Consider the following 19,739-nt stretch of genomic DNA (forward strand, 5'->3'; position numbering starts at 1 on the left):
TTTGGGCTAGAAGTGACCTCGAGGATCGTCTCTTTCCAACCCCCTGCATAGGCAGGGACACCTCCCACTAGACCAGGTTGCTCAGAGCCCCATCCAACCTGCCCTTCAACACTGCCAGGGATGGGGCAGCCACAGCTTCTCTGGGCAACCTGGACCAATGTCTCACCTCTCTCACCTTCCAGAACAAGACAAAACAGGGAAAAAACCCCACCATTGTCCAAGTGCTCTCCCCACCAAGAGTGAAACTGGAGGAGAATCCCGATTTGCTGTGACCCTGGAGAAGCTCAAGACTCTCCTCCTCATCAGACAAGAGGATCCTTTGCAGTGCTGCCAAGCACCAGCCCAGCTGTGACACTGCTGGTGCCACCCGAGGCACCAGCCATGACATGTTTTCAAGCTCTAGATCACCTTCCTACCCCTCCTTGTTTTTGGAGGTCATCCCACCCCTCTCAGGGAGTGGCTCCTGCCGCTTCCTACCTGAGGAGTGGACTTGAGGTGAGGGAAGTGGATAATAAAGACAGCTTCCCACACCCTAAAAAATTTCCTTCCCACTCAAGTAAGCATTTGCACGTAGAGCAGCTACTAATTTTAGGATGAAGCTTTTAGCCATATGTGAGAGCTCCTCCTGAAAGCTGCTGCAAAGTGCATTTCTGGGGAGCCTCAGCCCTGACAGCCGGGCCTTGGTGCTGATAGGCACCCAAAAAAGTTACAGCTACTCCTCAAAAAACTACTTTTAGACATTGCTTTGGTATCCCACGCTATCCAGATTTACAGAAGTCTGGGACATCATGAGATTTATTGCTTTATTTTTATGCGCTAAGGAGCAATACATTCTTCTGAGAAGTTAACTCTATTTCACTCTGGCTCCCTCCTTTCTGCTCAGCTTCAAGGGGAAAGATGTATGGAGGGAATAAATTCCTATCACATCCACCATAATTTACTTCAGCACAAACCCACCATAAGAAGAATAAAGCCAAGGAGTGATGATCAAGCACAAAAGGAACACTTAATGCATTTTATTGAGTCTATTTAAATTTGCATTATGACATCTTACATAGGGAACAAACTCCTCCTAATTGGTAGCTATCAAATCTGGTCAAACTGTTGTCCCATGACCTCAGAGTACCATTTTGTATTAAACAAGTCCAGTATAAACAGATGTAAAGCACTGTACAAAAATAAACAAAACCAAAACCAACCCAAAACAAAACAAACAAAAACCAAACCCCCAAACCAAAAGAAAACTGTTACATTCTCGGTTGAATTCAGGGCTTCCCAAGCCATGGCCTTACTAGCAGACAGTGAAATTCAGGAAGGGACCTCAGGTATTTTAGCTTAAGGGAACCAAACTAGAAAAAATAACCAAACCAAACTTGATGGTATGTTTCCCCAGAAGAAGGAAGAAGAGCATCAAGAAGAGGTTGGGAAGCCCTGGTAGAACAGATGCAAACTTCTTTTTTAACACAAGACACCTCATAGGTACTTTGGGTAAGTCACCGTTGCTTCTGTTTCTCCCCCCCTCCTTCCTCCCTCCCCAGTCAAGGATAAGCAAACAAAAAGCCCAGTGTACTGGAGGGCTGGAAATATTCCTGAATTTGTTCTAAATTCCCTTAAGGTGGCTTCAAGCCAACCCTCATCCAGAGCACCTCCTCCTGGGAGAAGGCAGAGGAGCAGGCAGACATTTTGGGAAGGATGGCTGTACCTCTGCTTACAGGCCCTGCCTCCAGCCCCGCGCCAGGAGCGGTGGGGAAGCGGGAGGCGTCGGGCAGCGACACAAACGGACACGTTAACAACATGGATCCCAAGGTACAGGGAAGGAGGAAGCTTTGTACTGCCCTGTGATGGTGAGGAGCACGTTGGGAGATTTCAACACCACCCTCGTCGCTCTGCTGGGAGCAAAAGCCACCGCTCAGCCCTCACTATATTTCTTGTCTCATCTTCACGTCAGACCTTCATTATTATGAGACCACTGGGAACCTCCTCTTTGTGTAGGCAACCATTCAAGATAAACACGGGCTGCAGATACACCAGAGAGACAGTTCTCTGGCCTCTCTGCATTTGCATAATCCAGACGAGTGACAGGAAACCAGACTGACAGTTACTGCGGCCCATTGTGCCAACTCTGGTGGGAAATCCATTCGTTTGCAAGTTGACACAATGGACAATTATGGCTCCTTCCAAACGGGTCCGTATCATGTCAGTGCTACTGCTGTGCCTGCACATCAGCACAAAGCCTCTTTAAACTTCTAATGAGCCATTTCTATGCATGCAGTACCTACACTAATCAAATCATTTTTGAAACAAATCAATTAACTGCCTACAAGTTCTCTGCAAAAAGCCCAGCTTGCTCAAAGAAATAAAAAAGTGCACGTGAAAGGGAAATCTAACAGACTCCAGGCACACTCTTTTAAGAGATTAAGCCCCAATAAAAAAAAAAAAAAAAAAAAGAAAAAGTAAGGCCTGACAAATCTGTATCAGTTCACAACCTGCAATAAACCATCAAGCACACTCATAAATAAAAAATACTGGGGGGGTGTTGCAGGATTTGGCCTTGTGACTGCTCTCCTTGCTGTGTGTGGAGGTCCTGGAGATCCAGGTCTGTCCCGTCAGAAGGGAACTCAGCTCACACAACAGCTACTCCCAGCAGGAGTTTGGGTGGTTTGCAGTTTGGCAGAAACCACCACTGCTAACTGCTGAGGCACTAACAGGGAACCTCCTTCAAAAGGAAAATAAAGCAACGGCCTCTACTGCAAAAGCAAGCACGCTGCTCCATGCCCTTCTCCTGGCGCTGCAGGAAGGCTGGGAGAGGCTCCCACACGGTGGCACTGTGACCCAGGCAGCAGATGCACCGAGGCCGGCTCTGCACCTTCAAACTGCCCATTTCTGAACCATTAGACCCCTGACAAGGACAAAACCGGCCATTTTAACCCCTTCCATGGCAAGACAGCCGAGTTCAGCAGCTGAACTCCCCCCTGTAACACCCAGAAAGTATAAACTAAGGGCAGCAAGAAGTACAAATGCTCAACACCAAAACCATTCATAACCTGTTGTGGTTATGCACATGAGGCTAATTGTCAACCTTGTTAAGAGTCCTTCATACTTTGTTAGCAACCAAAGTGTTAATATTGGCTTTCCCCGACTCCAATCTAACTTCAAAAGAATAGAAATTGAATTACCAGAGGCTGACAGATGACTCAGCTACAGAAAGAGGCCTTTGCTGTATCAGCAATTTAATTTCTGCCAGCTTCTCCAGATGTCAGGCAACAAACCTCCAGCACCTCCAGCTCAGCCTTGGAAAAGGTGTACAAATCACTGAGAACATTCAAGGTCTCCTGAACTGAGGTAAAATTATTTGTTCTTGGTACCATTTGAGAAACTGCCAACAGTTTATTAGTTGCTATTGTTACAGAAAGATAAAATGTTAAGGCATGCTGCTATTAAGCTATAACAAAACTGTAAAGTTGATTCTATGAACCTGAAGAGTTACTGGAAACTCAGAGCATTAAAAAGAAAGTGATGTTGAAGCACATGTTATCACAGCCGGGCTTCACACATTAGCACTAGTGGGCTCCTTTCTTTGTGGTCCTCAGAGATGTACATCAGACTTCTGATATCTAACATGGTATTCACAGAGAGGTTTGGGTTTTCCTTCAAATTCTACACCCCAGTAAGTCAGTAACGCTACTGGAAACAGCAGCTGGTAGCATGTATCTGCTATGTGCATGCTCCTGGAAGAAATTCAGAAGTGTTATTTTGCTGAGGAAATTTTGGCATAGAGTCCAGCACCTGAACTTAACAGGTAACTGCAGATCTACAGCGATGCACGGCTGAGGGAAAAGTCAAAACCATGAGCTTATTCATTCTTCTGTTCAAAGAGAACACATGTGTCCCCTCTGCCACGATGGTGTGTCCCTCTGGGAGGAAAGCAAGCTCAAGAGCCCCTCAGGGTTTCCCACTGAACCAAACACCACAGAACACACACATAGGAAAAACCTGGGATTTCAGGACATCGTGGAATCCTTAACTAACTGCTGAGACATTAAAATGGCTTAGAGCTGAGACTATAGTTTATGCAACCACCACTATAAAACACAAAAAATCTGGTTTAATTAGGAAAAAGACAGGTCAGCTTTGGTTTTGTCATCTGAGGAACAAACGTTTCCCACAGAGCCAGCAAGAGCAGTTCATATCCCTTCCCAACTACTGCCCTAGAGTTGAAATAAATATTGCTTTCCCTGTTGCACATGTGAACTAGAAAAAATAACAATCATTAGAGCATAAAACAAAGAACAGGTCACCGAGGGTGAAGGATGTTTTCCCCTGACACTGACAAGGGCTGAGGTACATTCTCCAATTCTCCATCTGCCACACATGATTTTAAAAGTCAGTTCAATTGATTTTAATCTGTCCAACAGGAGCATAAGGAGTTTATTGGGGTTTTAAAATGTTATCCTTAGAATTGGTTACACATTTAAGTGTACTCCCATAATAGATTATAATACTCAAATTTCACCTCACACTAATACTGTTTTCCAGTTAATAGTTATTTTTCTGTGGCACTTGAGTGCCAGGCTACCAAGACTGGTATCAACATCTTCACTCAACAGATTCAGAGGTTACTCATACAGCTGAAGCTGGTGGGGAAGAAAATAACCTGTCAACCCTTGTCTGCTGAAGAGTTACACAGAGTAGCCTCAAAATTGAAAGTAAAAGAGAAAAATTAGGCATAAACCTCACTGAATGAACTGGTACCTACTGGTTTGTATTATCAGATATTAGGAACCATACTGAGAAACAACCAGCCACTTAGAACCCCTTCTAATTTTTAATCATCTTTTTTAGTAGCATTACTGAGCCAAAACACAGCAATTAGAACATTTCATATCCATTTTTTTAATGCAATTAAGATGTCTAATTCAACTGTTTTTATATTACAGTAGCTGTTCACATAAATAGTACAGATATGCACTGCTCTTGACAGGTACACAGTTACAAAAGCAGCTCTCTTGTCTTTACTTTGCTCTCCATGTGGTGGGTTTTGTATGAAAAGCCTCCTTGATTTCTAAGCATGGTACAATTTTAATTCTTAATGCGTTAGTACAACAGTGCATTGGAAAAGTACTGAGCTTCTACAAAAAAGCTTTACAATTTTAAAACAGATTGTTGGGGTTTTTTTTATTTATTTAAACAAGCATAGGCAATTTTTATATTTCCACAACAAGATAAATATCCCAATTAAGCTAACAGCTCATCCTACAGCGTGCCATAGTGATGGGGAAAGGGCTAACATTAGTGTTATTTACACCAACACATCCAATATTAACCCAGGACGAAAATTAAAAGTATGTTCAAGTGTGCAATTAAGTTCGTATAGTTTTTTCAGAGAGCTGGATCTCTTGCAAAAATTCCTGTGACTCACAAACATTTAGCTGGGATGACTTCTCAGAGAACTCCTCGTAAGCACAATCTTGAGGACAAAATGTTTATTGGACTGGGATGGCAGGGTCTGTGTGGGGTTAAGAACTTAATAATCTTCACCAAAAAAAATTAATAATTTGAAGTGGGTAGATGTCTTTGGACAAGTGAAATTTAACACCCAAACTGACTCAATCTTGAAAACCCTAATTAAAGAAACGTTCCAATTTTAAAAGCTTGAATTCAGAGAAAATGCTTTCATGAGGGAAGATTCACTCCGAGTCATTACTATACATTGAGGTACCACTCAAAAAGTGGCCATAAAGGAAGTGACTTCTTTGCCCATCACTATCACACCAGCTGCTTGGCCATAAATTCAGATCTCATTTAGACAACACTCTCCCTGTTACCAGAAGCTAAGACTGCTCTGCGACAAATGGGACAAGTGGAATTTTCTGATAACCAGCGGTCGATGCAGTGGACGTGATACTCGTGGGAACAAGGCAATTTACGGAGCTTGTTGCCTTCCGTGTACTCTGTAATACACACACTACAGGTTTTCAGAGCATCGCTCTCACCAAAATTCCTCATGGCTAGGTTGTCAATTTGTTCTTTGGTGAGTCCTCTTGGTTGGTCATCGTCATCTTCGTTTAGTAGGAAAAACTGTGCTAGGCTAAGGAATGGTAGAGAACCGCTTTCTTCAAACGTGACCGATCCCCTCGTATTCCGACCTTCCCGTCTGGCACCAGATGTCGAACCACCTTCATTAACACCTTCATACACCTCCCCTGAGCTAACATCTGTACCTTCATTGTTTGAAGTACCACCACCTCCATTCTGGGGCTCAGCAGCATCCACGTTCTGATTCGGAGTTGGGCCACTAGGATCTGCATCACTATCACTATACATGAAGTAACTCAGCTCTCCAAAGCCTGTCATTATCTGCCTGAGCATTGTCTGAATAGCAACTGATGTGGTCTCACTCAAGCCTGTGTTCAAGATCCTACGGATGGGAATCCTAATGGTGCTGACATAAGTTCTCACTCCAGCCCGCTCTGAGCGTGAAAACGTGCGCCTGAACCCTCCCCGCTCGCTCTCATAAGTGACGGTGTTGTTGGGGGTCTGAGACCTGGACCGAGTTCTGTTGGCTATGCTGTCCCTCTGCCGGTACTCTCCTGGACGAACTCTTCTCACCTGAAGATCAAGGACTATGGTAGGAGGCCTCTGCCCAGGAGGTGCAGACTCACTGGTGCTGTTGGTTTCTGAAGAACCTGCTGCTTGAGGAACAGGTCTTGTTTCCGGGGTTGAAAACAGAACCACGTTCTCGCTTGGTGCCTCAGTCCCCACGGCGTGCTGCCTTAAAGTCACGTGCTGCCTAGTTCTAGAGCTTCCCTCAGCTTCGTTCACCGAGGAGTGGTCAAGTGTTTGAGATGATGTATTGTGATGAGACCTGCGAGGAGCCTCGCTCACTGGATTAATAGGTGACCTACTTCTATCAGTCCTAGCCCGCGTCCTCCGCTGTTCTGGACTCCTGCTCCTCGCTCTCCTCTGCCCTCTAGGAGGGGAAGCTTCCTCAGTTGTTAGCTCCTCCGAAGTGCTCCTTTCTGACCCAGGCTGCCTTATGGATGGCGATTCAGACCTTGGAATTTCAGAGTCACTTTGGCTGTGTTCCAAATCCTCCCCGCTGGAAGGTTCTACAGGTGGCTCGTTCTCAGTTTCTGGATTTGTGTTCCCATTGTTACGGTTGACATTTATTTCCAAACTGAATCTGAAGTCACCACTATTTGGGTTAGTCCGGCTCACTGCTCTCCAAGACTGGTTTCCTCGTTGCCCACTTCGTGTCGTATTCCCAGTTTGTCGGACTGAATTAAGCCAGTCTATTATAGAATCTCCATTTGAAACATCTTCTGCAGACTCTGCACCTGCGGAGAAGACAGGGAACTACCAACATTAGAGTACCGAACTAATTTTGGAGTCATCTTTTCCAAGAATATAATTGCTTACTTCAACAAGTGACAATTTAGAAGTGCTTAATCCTACTAAGTGCTACTGTGTTTCACATGTAGCATGACAACCCTATCTACTGTAGTTCTTTTAAGGGAGCAGGAGTGGACATTTTTTTAATGTGTACAGACAGGCTGCAGCCATCACACAGCAAACAAGTCATCAAAATAACACAGATTGCTTATCCTAAGTAAATGAGAAGTCACATTTCAGGTGCTGTAACACATCAATATTCTGTGTTTTCCTTTCCAAACAATTAAGTGATCTATCAAGTGCTAAATAGAGAGCTAAGTTTGTCCTGACCCCTCCCTTGAAGAATGGCTTTGTAGTAAATCTATCTCACTAAAGAATGAGCCTCAGTGGCAGGCTCCAAGTGTCCTCCACCAGGCTCTACAGAAGGATGATAATGAAAGCAATACAGCATCTTTGGAAGGGAAGAACAGTGAATAAAAAATGGAGGAACGGCCAAAAAGCACCCCAGAGGGGAGCAGATAAGAAGGCAATCTTAATTAAAAAATTAAGAGGGGGGCGGAGGGGAGAAACCTAAATTAAACTTCATCTCGATACAAGTAACAGATGCCTTATGAGTGAAATCTGTCCCAAACTGACCTCTGCAGCAGATATCAGAGATAAAGTTCATTTAGTTTTGAAACAAAGCTCACCTTGCACCTGCCTAGGCTTAACTCGTTCCACTCCTGCACTCAAGTTAAGGTCCGTACGGGGTGCTAAAGTTAAGAGTTTTCACAAATACTGTATATACCTCTATTCTCATCATTGTTTTGCTGTGGTGGACCTTCTTTAACTTGGTGTAGCCTTCTCAGCAACTCTTCTTCAGTAATTTCACCTTAGAAAATAAGCAAAATTTTCCAAAAATATTTCCAAATCATACGTATGGCAAGCATAATAAAAAACTTCTAAAGAAGGTACAAGCCACTGCTTGTCTTTTTTTTTTTTCTTAATTAAATCCTGCCATAATGAGACTGCCACACAGGTTGCTAAGGGGAAGCTCAGACACTTTAGCACTTTGCTGAAGCTGAAAGATCCAACAGTTCCAACCTACTCAAGACAGATGTACTTTCTGGTTCTGTAACCTCTACAACTTAACAGCAATTTTTGTCATCCTATGCCAATTAAATGGCTGCCCAGGGTAAAATATTTAAGATAACACTTTTACAAGCATGAAAAAGGTTTAAATTAGTTGAAGTCATGTTTTAAATTAGAATTGGTTTGAATTAGGTATCATCCTATAAAGAGACCATTTAAGTCAATTGAAAACTGACATTAAAATGCCCATGCAGAACCTTGCACCAGGCTGCTTAACCTAGTTACAAACTCTTAACCTCACCAGCACTGAATTTTCACACAGATGCTTAAGGGAGATTACTTTTTTTGATAAAAAATGAATAAGGGTCCATAACAGGAACTGGGTCAACTCAGGAACTGGCTGTTGCTGCCAATCTGTGTAAACACTAGACTTTTGTATCTGATTAAACCGCATTATCTTACTCTACCCCCCCTCTAGCCAGAGGATGGCTCCAATTTGACTATGCACAAATCAGCAAGGAGCTGCCTCCTACCATGCAATACAACTGCAGCACACCAACTGAACTGGTGGAACAGTTTCAAGGGAAGAGAAAATTATGCAAATCGCCAACAAGCTATTTTAGGACAATGCACATACACAGGCATTACCCACCTGGTGTTCCTAGCAAATTGTTATCTCTCATAAGCCTGTAGTCCTCTTCACTCAAGTTGTTTACAAACTGGTAGAAAGCTTCCTCTCGATCTAACCTATCTAGCTGACTCTGACGTTGTGCTTCTGATTGATCAATGTTTCCTTTGTCACTAGAGTCTGAGCTTTCCATCTTGATGAGTGGAAGAGTACCTGAAAAGGAGAAAACAAACCCTTCATCCAGTGTATTGAAATATGGCATGAAATTTAGGCACGTTTAATCTGTGCTATGTTCTTCATCATTATGCTTAAATTTGGGGGTGGGGTGTTTGCTAATGAAGCTTCAGTTCAGATGAGATGGGTAACCACAGGGATCAACAATGGGATTGTTCTCAAGGCATTGAAGTACAAACAAAATCTATGCCCATCGTTATAAAAAACCCAATAAAAGCAGCAAGTATGAACACGTGGAGTATCATCAGCTGTAAGCCTCTGTCCATCTTCACATTCACAGAGCTGACCTGGTGTCCATGACTATCTGCTTTTTAGCATAAAATATTCCTAATACTGCACATGCCTCCAAAAGCACACCTCACAGTGCAGTACAAGGCATGAACCATCCCTGGTCGTGTTCTCTGACTCTAAAAAAGCATGGAATTCTGTTTATTGCTTCTTCCTGCCTGCTACAAGAAATACTCTCTTCACCATCCAAGGGAATTTTCACAGAATGAAGGAGTCATGAAGAACTCAACCACAGAAGATGCTATGAAACAGTGTGTGCACAAACCCCCAAACAAACAACAACAACAAAACCCCAAATATACAAAAAAAAAAAACAAAAAAGGCAATTTGTTTACTCAAAAAAGGAAAAGGTTTTGTAAAATCAACATTATAGTTTTACGTCATGAGAAGGGCTTGCTTGGAAGCTTCTGCATTTAAAGAATTACTTACGTTACCTAAAACTTCCAGAACAAAACTCCACAGTGTACAATACCAAGTATAGCTTCTGCTACAAAGATCTGTCTGCTAGACTGCATATTTTTTTAATATTATCTTCTCCTCATTGCTTTTCATTTAGATGAGATCCTTGACAATGTCTCTTTCCCTCAAAAAATAAAATCAACGAATGCCACATCTATATTTGATAAATATTATAACAACATACATGCAAATACAGGAGACATTCTGGCACTAGTTGTGCCATGCAAATATATCAAATAAAGTTAAAATAACTAGTTTCCTTAATCACTATGCCTTGCTATTCACAACATCAAGAATTTTCCTGTACAACTGGTAGAATCTGGTTACTCAGAGAGGTGATTAGCAACCTAATCTTCTGCATGCTAAAAAGCTCTGCAATAACATCCTCCATCAGAAAACATTCCTTTCATTTAAACTATACTTCATGTGACATGAAAATACTGGAAGAAAAAAAGCTTTTCTGCTTCTCACTGGAAAATTTCCAACACTTAGACATCTGTCTAGTGCAAAAAGCATCTTTTTTCGGATTGTCAGCACAGCTGTCAAGTCAAGACTGCCCACAGTTTACATTAGTGCTTCTCCAGTAAAGAGCAGCACTGCATCACCTGCAAGGGCAGGTTGTTTCAGCTGCTGTTGTGAAAATTCAAGTGCACTGACAACCTCAGTGTGTAACAGCAGAAAATTCCACAGGACACTCCATTTTTGCAGGCGTACTGACTACAAAATAGCTACTCTAACCCTCTTTGTCTTGAATTCTGACACATGTGAACTTGTTTTTAAGTCATATATATATATATAAAGGGACAACTGACTTGTTGCCACTCAGTAACACTGTATGCAAGGCCACTGGTATTATTTGGTGCTGTGAATTTCTGCCATTTTACTGAAGAAATCAGACATGATTTTCACCTTTTTATCAGGACTAGCAGCAATCACTAGGGTTACCAGCCCTTAAAATGGAAGCCTATCAGCTTCTACTGCATTCTGAGGTTTCTGGTGCAATCTGAAGACTGCCTGGCCCCGTCTGCAGACATGCACGTGATGTGCTGTCCCACACACAGCTAAATGAAGCCATTCACAGGGGCAGTTGTGCAACAGTTCCAGCAGGTATGTTCATCTCACACCAGGCTCAGCTGTGAAATCTGTGTGCCCTTCAAACCTTGGACAGAGAGTTCAAACGAGAAGACACTTCACCTAGAACTCAAACAGCTTTTTACAAGGTTTCTTCGGCAGAATGATGACTCCAAGTAACTTCACTTAAAGACTTTTCACTCTAGAGAAGGTACCAGAAATACACACAACTGCTTTTAAAAGAAACATCTGCATAAAGCCTCGAGTAGAACCAGAGACTTGAATCCCAAATAAAACCTTGAAAGATGTGTTAGTTCCCTGGGATACACATCAAAGCTACCTGACATTCCCTTTTTAAGGACAACAATGTAACCAAGTTGATAAGACCATTAGGAAAATAAGGGAATGTAATAAGATACTAATGGGCAGGAGCAGCATAAAAGTTTTGTAAAATCTCTTCCCCAAACTGAATGCCCCCTTGCTATTTACTGACTTGAACACATTAAAATATTTTTAGGCATTACACTAATTCTACAACAGCTTTTAAAAAAGAAAAATGCTCTATGCATACAAAGCAGGACATTTGTTTACTGCTTATGCTTTGAAATTTCCTTTTAAATGCAAATTCCAGTGCTTGCAGGCACCTTAGCTGCATAATGCCTATTTGATTCAAAGACATTTGCTCCTTCCATTTCAGAAGATGAAGGGGCAACATTCCAGGGAAAAAGGAAAAGTCAAAACAAGTGAAGTCGGGGGAAAAAAACCCAAACTCTTCTTCACCAACAGACTGCTGTACACTTTGATAGGTGACCCTTTAGGAAATGCTCAGAATAAGTCAAAGTCAGTCTTATTTCCAGGTCTGTTCCTCTTTTCTGCTCCACCGTCTTGCACCTTCCCTGCTAAACCACAAAACCAGCTACTGGTCAAGAATGAAAAGGTGCTATTCCTAAAAGAGCCCCTGAGGTGGGATCTTGAATTAAGAATTTAACGTACATTAGGACTGTTACCACTAATAACAAGCACAATTTGCCTATTGCAAGCTACTGTATCACATTACAGCGGCCTCTGTTCCCCAATTTCAGGCAGTTTAGCTTCAATGCCCTGGAAATGCCATGAATCAATAGAGGATGGAAATAGAGGTGGCACAGAAACATGCACATTCACACCAAACACATTCTCCCTACCTTAATGTTGACAGCAAAAACTCTTCCCACTTGAGCTCTGATGCTCTAACCAGTAGATGGAAAACAGCATTTCTACCCCAAGGCTTCTGTTACTTTCAGTCTCTTCCCTGTCCACATTGTCCATTTTAAGCTTCACCACCCACACAGCTGCAGAGCATGACGTTGCCAGATGGAACTTACTGGAACATTTAGACTGCTCCTGCCTCAGCAGGACTCCATAGGTCCCATCTGATGGACAACAGGATTTCCACTGTGGCAGTTACAACCTCACCTCGCTGCTATTTCAGCGGGGCAGAGTGTCACAGAAATAACTTGGAAACCTGTACCTCAGTCAGGATTTTCTGCCCTCGCCTCATAACCGCAGCAAATTAAGACCAGCTGAAGGAAGCTGACTGCAGTAAGACAGGGAATCCTGCTGAAGGAAAACCAATAGGTGTACTATTAACTTACAACAAAACAACCAACATTTGATTATCTAATAAGCAGGTAGCTTCAACTCTCTTTCTCTTTCTTCCAGTGGTTAACTTAACTCAAAGTAAAACTTTGTTCTTGTCCAAGCTAAAGGACTCAGAATTTCCTTCTTTAGTGTCCTCCTTTGTCAGCACTGAGTTGACAAAGGGTGGGGAAGGTCACGTCTATGAGCAGGAAGTTCAGATTTGATGATGAGTGCCAACTTCAACTGAGATGTCCAGCAATAAGAATCTCTATGGGAAAAGAGAGGGGAGAACCACCTAAAGGTTGCACAAACAGCACCACAGCTAGAATTATCTTCTTCTTAAAACAAAATAAATAATAAAAGGAAATATTCTTCAGCAGCTGAATATCCACACACATGAACTACAGTGAATTCTTAATTGGTGTTCTCATCCTTCCCCAAGTCAGCAAAGTATCTTCCCTGCAGTTATGCTTCAACAGTCTCAGAGATTTCAGAGCACTAATGATCAGCTGCCTCTCCACTGCTGCTTGACTGCAGAACCACAGCCACGAAGCCCACAAAAGGTATTGCTTGTTACAGACTTTTATTCAAGAGGAAATAATATTAAGCTCTTTTGGACAAGAGTAATTTAAGAATACTAGATATTCCTTCAATAATGTGAAGTTACCATTCCTACAGTACAGAAACATGTTACATCTCCCCTTATGCCAAGTGGTGTGTAAATTAAATCACTCAGAAATTTATTACTCCTTGAAAACAATCTAGTGAGACAGCAAGCACTGATAAAGTACTTGTGTTGTCCATTTACCTGCACTGGTAGCCCTGTGTCTCCATACTGCTCAGCACTTAAGGACTACAGAATTCTACCCAGAAAGAACACTAGTGGACTGTGAGGCACAGTGATACAGCACTAACTCTTCCTCCTTCAAAAATGTGCAGAATCTCCTGACATTAGTTATCTGTACTGAATATCAAGACATTACTTTAGCCTGCATTCCTAATCTTTTAAATCAAAAAGCCAAGTAAACCCACAACAAAATCATTAGAACTCTCATTAAACAAACTAGGTAGAACTCAGAAGGTCTGACAAACTCAGAAATCACTCATTTGCAGGGTTAAAAGAAAAAGCAACAACTTAAAGTTATAATCTTCATTAGATTTATGGGGCAAGCCTCCAATAACAACAGGAGAAAAGCACTGGATTAGTTAAACTGCAGGAAGAGTTCAGGTGTTCATGAGCTAGCTGTGCAACAAATATTTCCACTAAAATCCCCCCCATCTGGGTGTTACTGGTATTTCAACATTACATGAGGCTCTGAAGTGCCCGGTGTGTTAGGAACATTTCCTGAATCACCTCACGTCCCAGCAACATAATTAATACCTTTGTATAAACAAAAAAGATGATGGCAATATGAATAAGTGTTTCAGAGATGTGCTCAGCAGAAGGCTAATTTCTCATTTATGATTCATAACCTCATCTTAATTAGGTACTTCAACCGGTAGAGCACCTTGCTTACTTCCAGTCTGCAGAAATTATCAAACCCTTTGACTAAAAGAAGTGACTCAGTAGTGGAAGCCAGAAATACTTATTTTCTGGTTTGGGTTGTTAAGAGATTAACTGTTTTTTCCACCCCTGCTTTCACTGAACACACCTCAAAGCCATTTGAGCTCGACAGCAGCAGCTCAACACAGCTGTCAGTTCAAAGAGCTTTCCATGAACTCTGACTTCAGCAGCTCTAACACCCCATCCCGTCGAGCAGGACCAGCCCAGCCAGCAGTCTCTCCAATTCCTTCTCAAATGACACGGGAACAGCAGGGAGAACAGACAGTTCTGTCACCCCGGGTTCTTCAAGCACAAACAGAACCAACTTCATGCTCAGTGCTCATCTGACCCACCCCGCCTCCCAAGTGCTAGATTTTCCTAGAAGAATTAAAAGTTGAAAAATAGTTTCCATGTCAGGCAATAGCCAAGTTCTCCATGCTCAAAACTAGAAGAGAGACTTAACAGAAACTACATTTTCAACATAAATATTTCAGCATTCAAATGTGCAAGCTCAAAAGCAGATGCATGAACTGTCAGTGAATCCTACCATGAAAGGGCAGAGATGCCACAGGACAGTGCAAGGAGCCAGCTGGGCGATCTGCATTAGACACGGAGCATCACTAGGTCAAGTTTGTGGTTGTTTTTCTTATTGTGCAAGTGCACAAGTCTCCTTTGTGATCACACCAAAGGCTTTGGTAGCACAGGTACAACTCACTCATCTGCATCTTCAAAATGGTGACAAGTAAAACACTTCTCATTTTCAAAGTGGCAATTATGAATTCTGGACACACTCTTTTTTCCTTTTCCCCTGCTATTCTTGCATCCAACTGGCACTCTGATGAACAATACATTTATGGTCTTATTAGATTTCTACTAAACTTAGCACAAATTTTAAACGCTCAGGAGCTCTCTATGTCCTCTTTGCCCCAAAAAAACCCATCATGAAACACATACAGCTTCTGGTAAGCTGGAAGAGAATTCTGTCTTCCATGAAGTGTAAACTGCTGTAAGACGTAAATGCCAACAGAACAAGGAGTGTTAAACATTGATTCAGCTATTTCACTGCCCCAGTATGTGTCAGAGCAAAGGCCCTAAAACACGGAGTCGTTCTGAACATACATTTTAAACAACAGAAAGCAGATGAAAACTTTTGCAGAAAATCCCACAGAATTTTTTTTTTTAAAAAAGGAAAACATTTCAACAAAACCAACTGTTTGAGATGAAGGAGAGAAACACTCTTCAATGTACTATCAACTCCTGAAAAGTCAGGAAGAAATGAAGAAGTCAAGGCACAGAATCCCAGCAGCCTCCAGCAGCCACAGTAGAGCAGCAGTCTCCCTGTATACACACCCAGCTCAAGAAGCTCCAGTTAAAAAACAAAAAAACTTACAGTTTTCCAATGTTATCTTTCCTACTTATGAGCAGAGCTTGGCAACTCCAGACCCCTGAAAGCATGCGGAACAAAGACAGAGTTCTGAAAACAAAATGCTGTAAGAGCTGTCAAAACCCAGGGCTTCACATTTTATCATCTGCATTTACTAAACCAACACTTTTTCACACACAAGTTGAAAATCAAATGCAGGTAGTACTGCCTCTTGCCCACCCATTCACATGGTACCATGGAAGAGAAAACTCAGTGTAAACAAGGTGTAGCAAGTTCCCAGCACTGGAGTCTCACAAAATGATGGGTTTTTTTCCCCCAGAAGTGAGCTTCCCTCTGTCAGGAAGCAGAAGGCCTGCTCTGAAGCTCAAAGGAAGAATAATGCTGCATGCAAGTAACCAGTGTTGGCACTGAAGGACAGCAGTACAGCAGGACTGACATCCAAGCTGCACCCACAAACCTACATGATGACCACCACACAGTCTTCTGCTCTCTGAAGCAGAAATACTGGTTAGTGAAGGCACCAAGCCAACCATCACTCACTGTATTTCAATTACAAAATAAAAACCATCTCTAAACCTACTACCAAATCTCTGTCTCTGCAAAACTGCTGCTGGAAGTGAAAGGCAACACAACAATGACCACAGCTACAACCACAACCCACCCAGGAATGCAGACACATGGAGTTCTGTGCCTCACAAAGACAGATGTGGAAAATAAAGAGTAAAATTTGACTAGCAATGGATATGCAAGACTACAGTTCCACTTCTGATGATACACTAAGGCAGGCAAGCTCAAGCATTTTAACAACACTGCACACACACATCTTGCATATTGAAATTGAGAGTCCTCTAAGCAAAGTGTTTTTATGTGTGAATTAAGAGAAAACGTGTGATGACTTTTCCTACGTTTTCAATTATCATGAGATGATTTAAGAGCCTGCACAACACTGCAGACCTCCCTGAGTGAAAAGCTGAGCTTCAACACTGCACGTCAGCAAAAAGTTACTATCAAGTGCCTCATTAATATAAATCTGAACAGTATGAAGGAGACATAGGCTGTTTATTTCTCATTATCTTAATTGCAGCAAATCAGAGTCTCTGTGATGCCTCTGGCCACCTCTACTCACCAGACAAGGCTCCTGACCCCACCTTTTCACACTGCTTAGAAATACTGGTTTTGAGATGCACAAGACCATCAATAAACTATCTTGAGGACAGAGATGTTCCCATTTGGTTTTATGCCTTCAAGATTAATTTTTGCAAGCTCAGCAGCTGACAAGCTTTCTTCAAGACTAAGTCACAAAAGCTTGGATAAATACCCAATAATGTCAATCAGATTTAATGCATGGAAACCGAGTTATCTACAAAAAAAAAAAACAAAACCATGCCTAGTAACATGTTAAGCTCTATTAAACTGGACTTTGATGGAATCTTTAGGCTCAGGTGACAAGATCAAGAAATTTGTTTTGATACATACCCATAGGGAAGAGGAAGAAAAAAACCCAACAAGCCAGGCAGGTATATTCATATATAGGCAATTTAAAAGCATTTCCATTTAGGGATCACACTATCCATTCCCCTAAAAATACCAGTACCAAAAAAAAAAAAGACACATAGTGGAGACCAGACACTTGTGACACTGTTTTCCAGTACACCTTGGCATGTCTACATTCAATAATAAGGAATACATAAACATGATACAGATGACAACCACTACATGCTTGAAAAATGCTGGTGTGGCTATTTCAGTGACAAACACTGATGTGGTCAGAACTGCTGAGGAAGAGAACACTGCAGTTGTTATGCTTTACTGGTGTAACGTAACAAGAAGCCCTTAATTTTTATATTACTCCCCCTTGTCAGAAGCAGGCAAGACATAATTCCAAACTATAAATCATTTAATTCCAAAATGGCAAACCTGTAGAGAGAACAGAGTAATTCTAAGTGCTAGTTGACCACGACAACAAAACTAAGGATCTTACTCTCAATTAAGACAATTAACTGCACCAGAAGCAGCCAACTGTTTAATTTTTAAAAAGACTTGACAAGTCACTGCAATTAAAATTCAGAGACAAATTGGTGTCAGAGCTTCTTTAGCATTTTGACATCGATTTACAACTTGAAATTAACCAGTACTGCCAATACTGACAGGGAAAATAAATCAGAGGTGTGATGGTACTACTGGGTACAACTGAGTCTGAATTCTTGTTTACAAGCTCCTCTTTATAAAAAGACTCCATGTTTCTGAAAAATGGTGAAACAAATGGAACTATTATTAAAAAAAATAAATTTGTATTTTTACTATGAAACCTTTACTACACATTAAAATCAAGACACGACAAATCGTAGTAACTACATTCTATATACACTACTGCACACAAACTGATGTTGCTCCTCCATTAAAGCACACGAAGATAAAGTAATATATACATCTAGCTGGTCGTGATAATGGCTTTGAAATCCAGCAAACAGAAACCTTAAACGTCAACAAACAATATTAAAGAGGGAAGGAAAAACTTGCACAGGAAACTAAGGTGACAGAGCAAAGATGACGTGATTAACTGGAGAAAAACCAACAGGACAGGAATAGCAAACACCCCAGGTTTTAACAGGGCTCAAGCTGATCGAGACTCTTACAACAGCCACAGTGAGAAATGAAGAGTTCCTCTTCCCTGTCTCCACAACAGGCTTTCTTCTCTCAACTCAGACTGAAAACACGGTCCTGAAGGCACTAAAGAGCATGGCAAGGCCCCACGTAGTGTTGTAACTCACGCCCAAGTGCACCTTTCCAAAAAGGGGCTAGTTTCGATTCCTCCTCCAGCCCAACTGGATACCTAAAAGATACGGGGCCCAACACCCTCCCCAAGGGGGGAGCGCAAACCCTCCTCCAGCTCCAAACGGAGGAAGAGGTTCAACCCGCTTCGCCGAGAGGCCCTGCCACACGTCCCGGAGCAAGGGGAAAAGCCCCCGGGCTGACAAAGCCCGGACCATCCGGGGGAGAAAAGGCCCGTGTAGCCAGGCAGAGCCCCGGGCCCCGCGGCGCGAGGCCGCCATCACCGCCCCCAGCTCCATCACGGCAGCCCCGCTCCGCCTCTGCCGCGGGGCGGTTTCGGCCTCCCGAGCCCCGGCCGAGCCGGGAGCCGCCCTGCCCTGCCCGGGATCCCGCAGGCCGCACGGCGGGAGCCCAGAGAAGGGGCTGAGGGAGCCCGCGGCCCCCGGCCGCCCCCGGCTTCGGGCGGGGGCAGCAGCCAACGCCGCCTCCCCTGGGCCAGGGCCTCTCCCTTCTCCGGGCCATTTTGAGAGTCCGCCTCCGGCCTCGATACTCACCGCCCGGCGCCGCCGTCTGCCGCCGCCTGCCCCAGCTCTCGGTCCGCTGCTCTCCCCGCTGCTCCGCGGGCTCGGCCCTGGATCGCCCCGCTCCGTCTGTCCCCAAACAGCCGCAGCGCCGCCTCCCTCCCCGCTCAGGCGGCCATTTTCTGCTCCATTGTTACCAAGGAACGGGGGGCCCGGAAGCGGCCGCCGAGAAGCGGAAGTTAAGGCGCGCGCGCCCCTCTGCGCAGGCGCCGTCGCCCCCTCCGGGCTGGGGAGGGGAGCGTGGAGGACCGCGGGGATAGAGCGGCCCCAGCGCGCCGCGGGCGCCATTTTGAAGAGGGGCAGAGGCCGGGGCCGGGCGGGTGTCATGGCCGCCCCGCTCCGCCATGGCCGCCCCGCCGCCTCCTGTGCGCCGGGCAGGGCCCGGGGCTTGGCCATTCCCCTTCTGTGCGGCCGTTGTGACACAGCAGTGATAGGGCCCGTGTCCCCACAGGGCCGGGCCTGCCAGGGCGGGGGCCATTTCGTGTCGCCTCAGGGCGCAGCTGCCCGCGCTCGCGGCTGGCGACGGCCGGCGTTTCCAAGGGCCGGTGGTTCTGTGGAAATTGTTAGGGACGACTAGTGCCTGAACATTCACTTTCATCGCTCTTAACTGTAGCAGCGTTTTCCCTCTCCTCAAGGTGGGTTTTGCCTGCGGCCTAACCTGGTGTATATTAAAGACAACTGTCACACAGTGCAGAA

General features: G+C 43.7%; 1 protein-coding gene across 1 annotated transcript; it reads right to left on the minus strand.

Moving 5' to 3' along the window:
• Positions 1 to 1,000: 1,000 nt before the first annotated feature.
• Positions 1,001 to 19,220, minus strand: RLIM (ring finger protein, LIM domain interacting). The gene is made up of 4 exons (XM_051630152.1): positions 19,017 to 19,220; positions 9,116 to 9,304; positions 8,180 to 8,263; positions 1,001 to 7,337 (listed from the first exon to the last, which is right to left on the minus strand). Exons 2-4 carry the CDS (start codon positions 9,282 to 9,284, stop codon positions 5,803 to 5,805), a joined length of 1,788 nt encoding a protein of 595 aa, XP_051486112.1. The 5' UTR covers positions 9,285 to 9,304; positions 19,017 to 19,220; the 3' UTR covers positions 1,001 to 5,802.
• Between the last annotated feature and the right edge of the window lie 519 nt (positions 19,221 to 19,739).

This window comes from Apus apus, chromosome 12 (genome assembly GCF_020740795.1).
Source record: "Apus apus isolate bApuApu2 chromosome 12, bApuApu2.pri.cur, whole genome shotgun sequence".
Taxonomy (NCBI): domain Eukaryota; kingdom Metazoa; phylum Chordata; class Aves; order Apodiformes; family Apodidae; genus Apus; species Apus apus.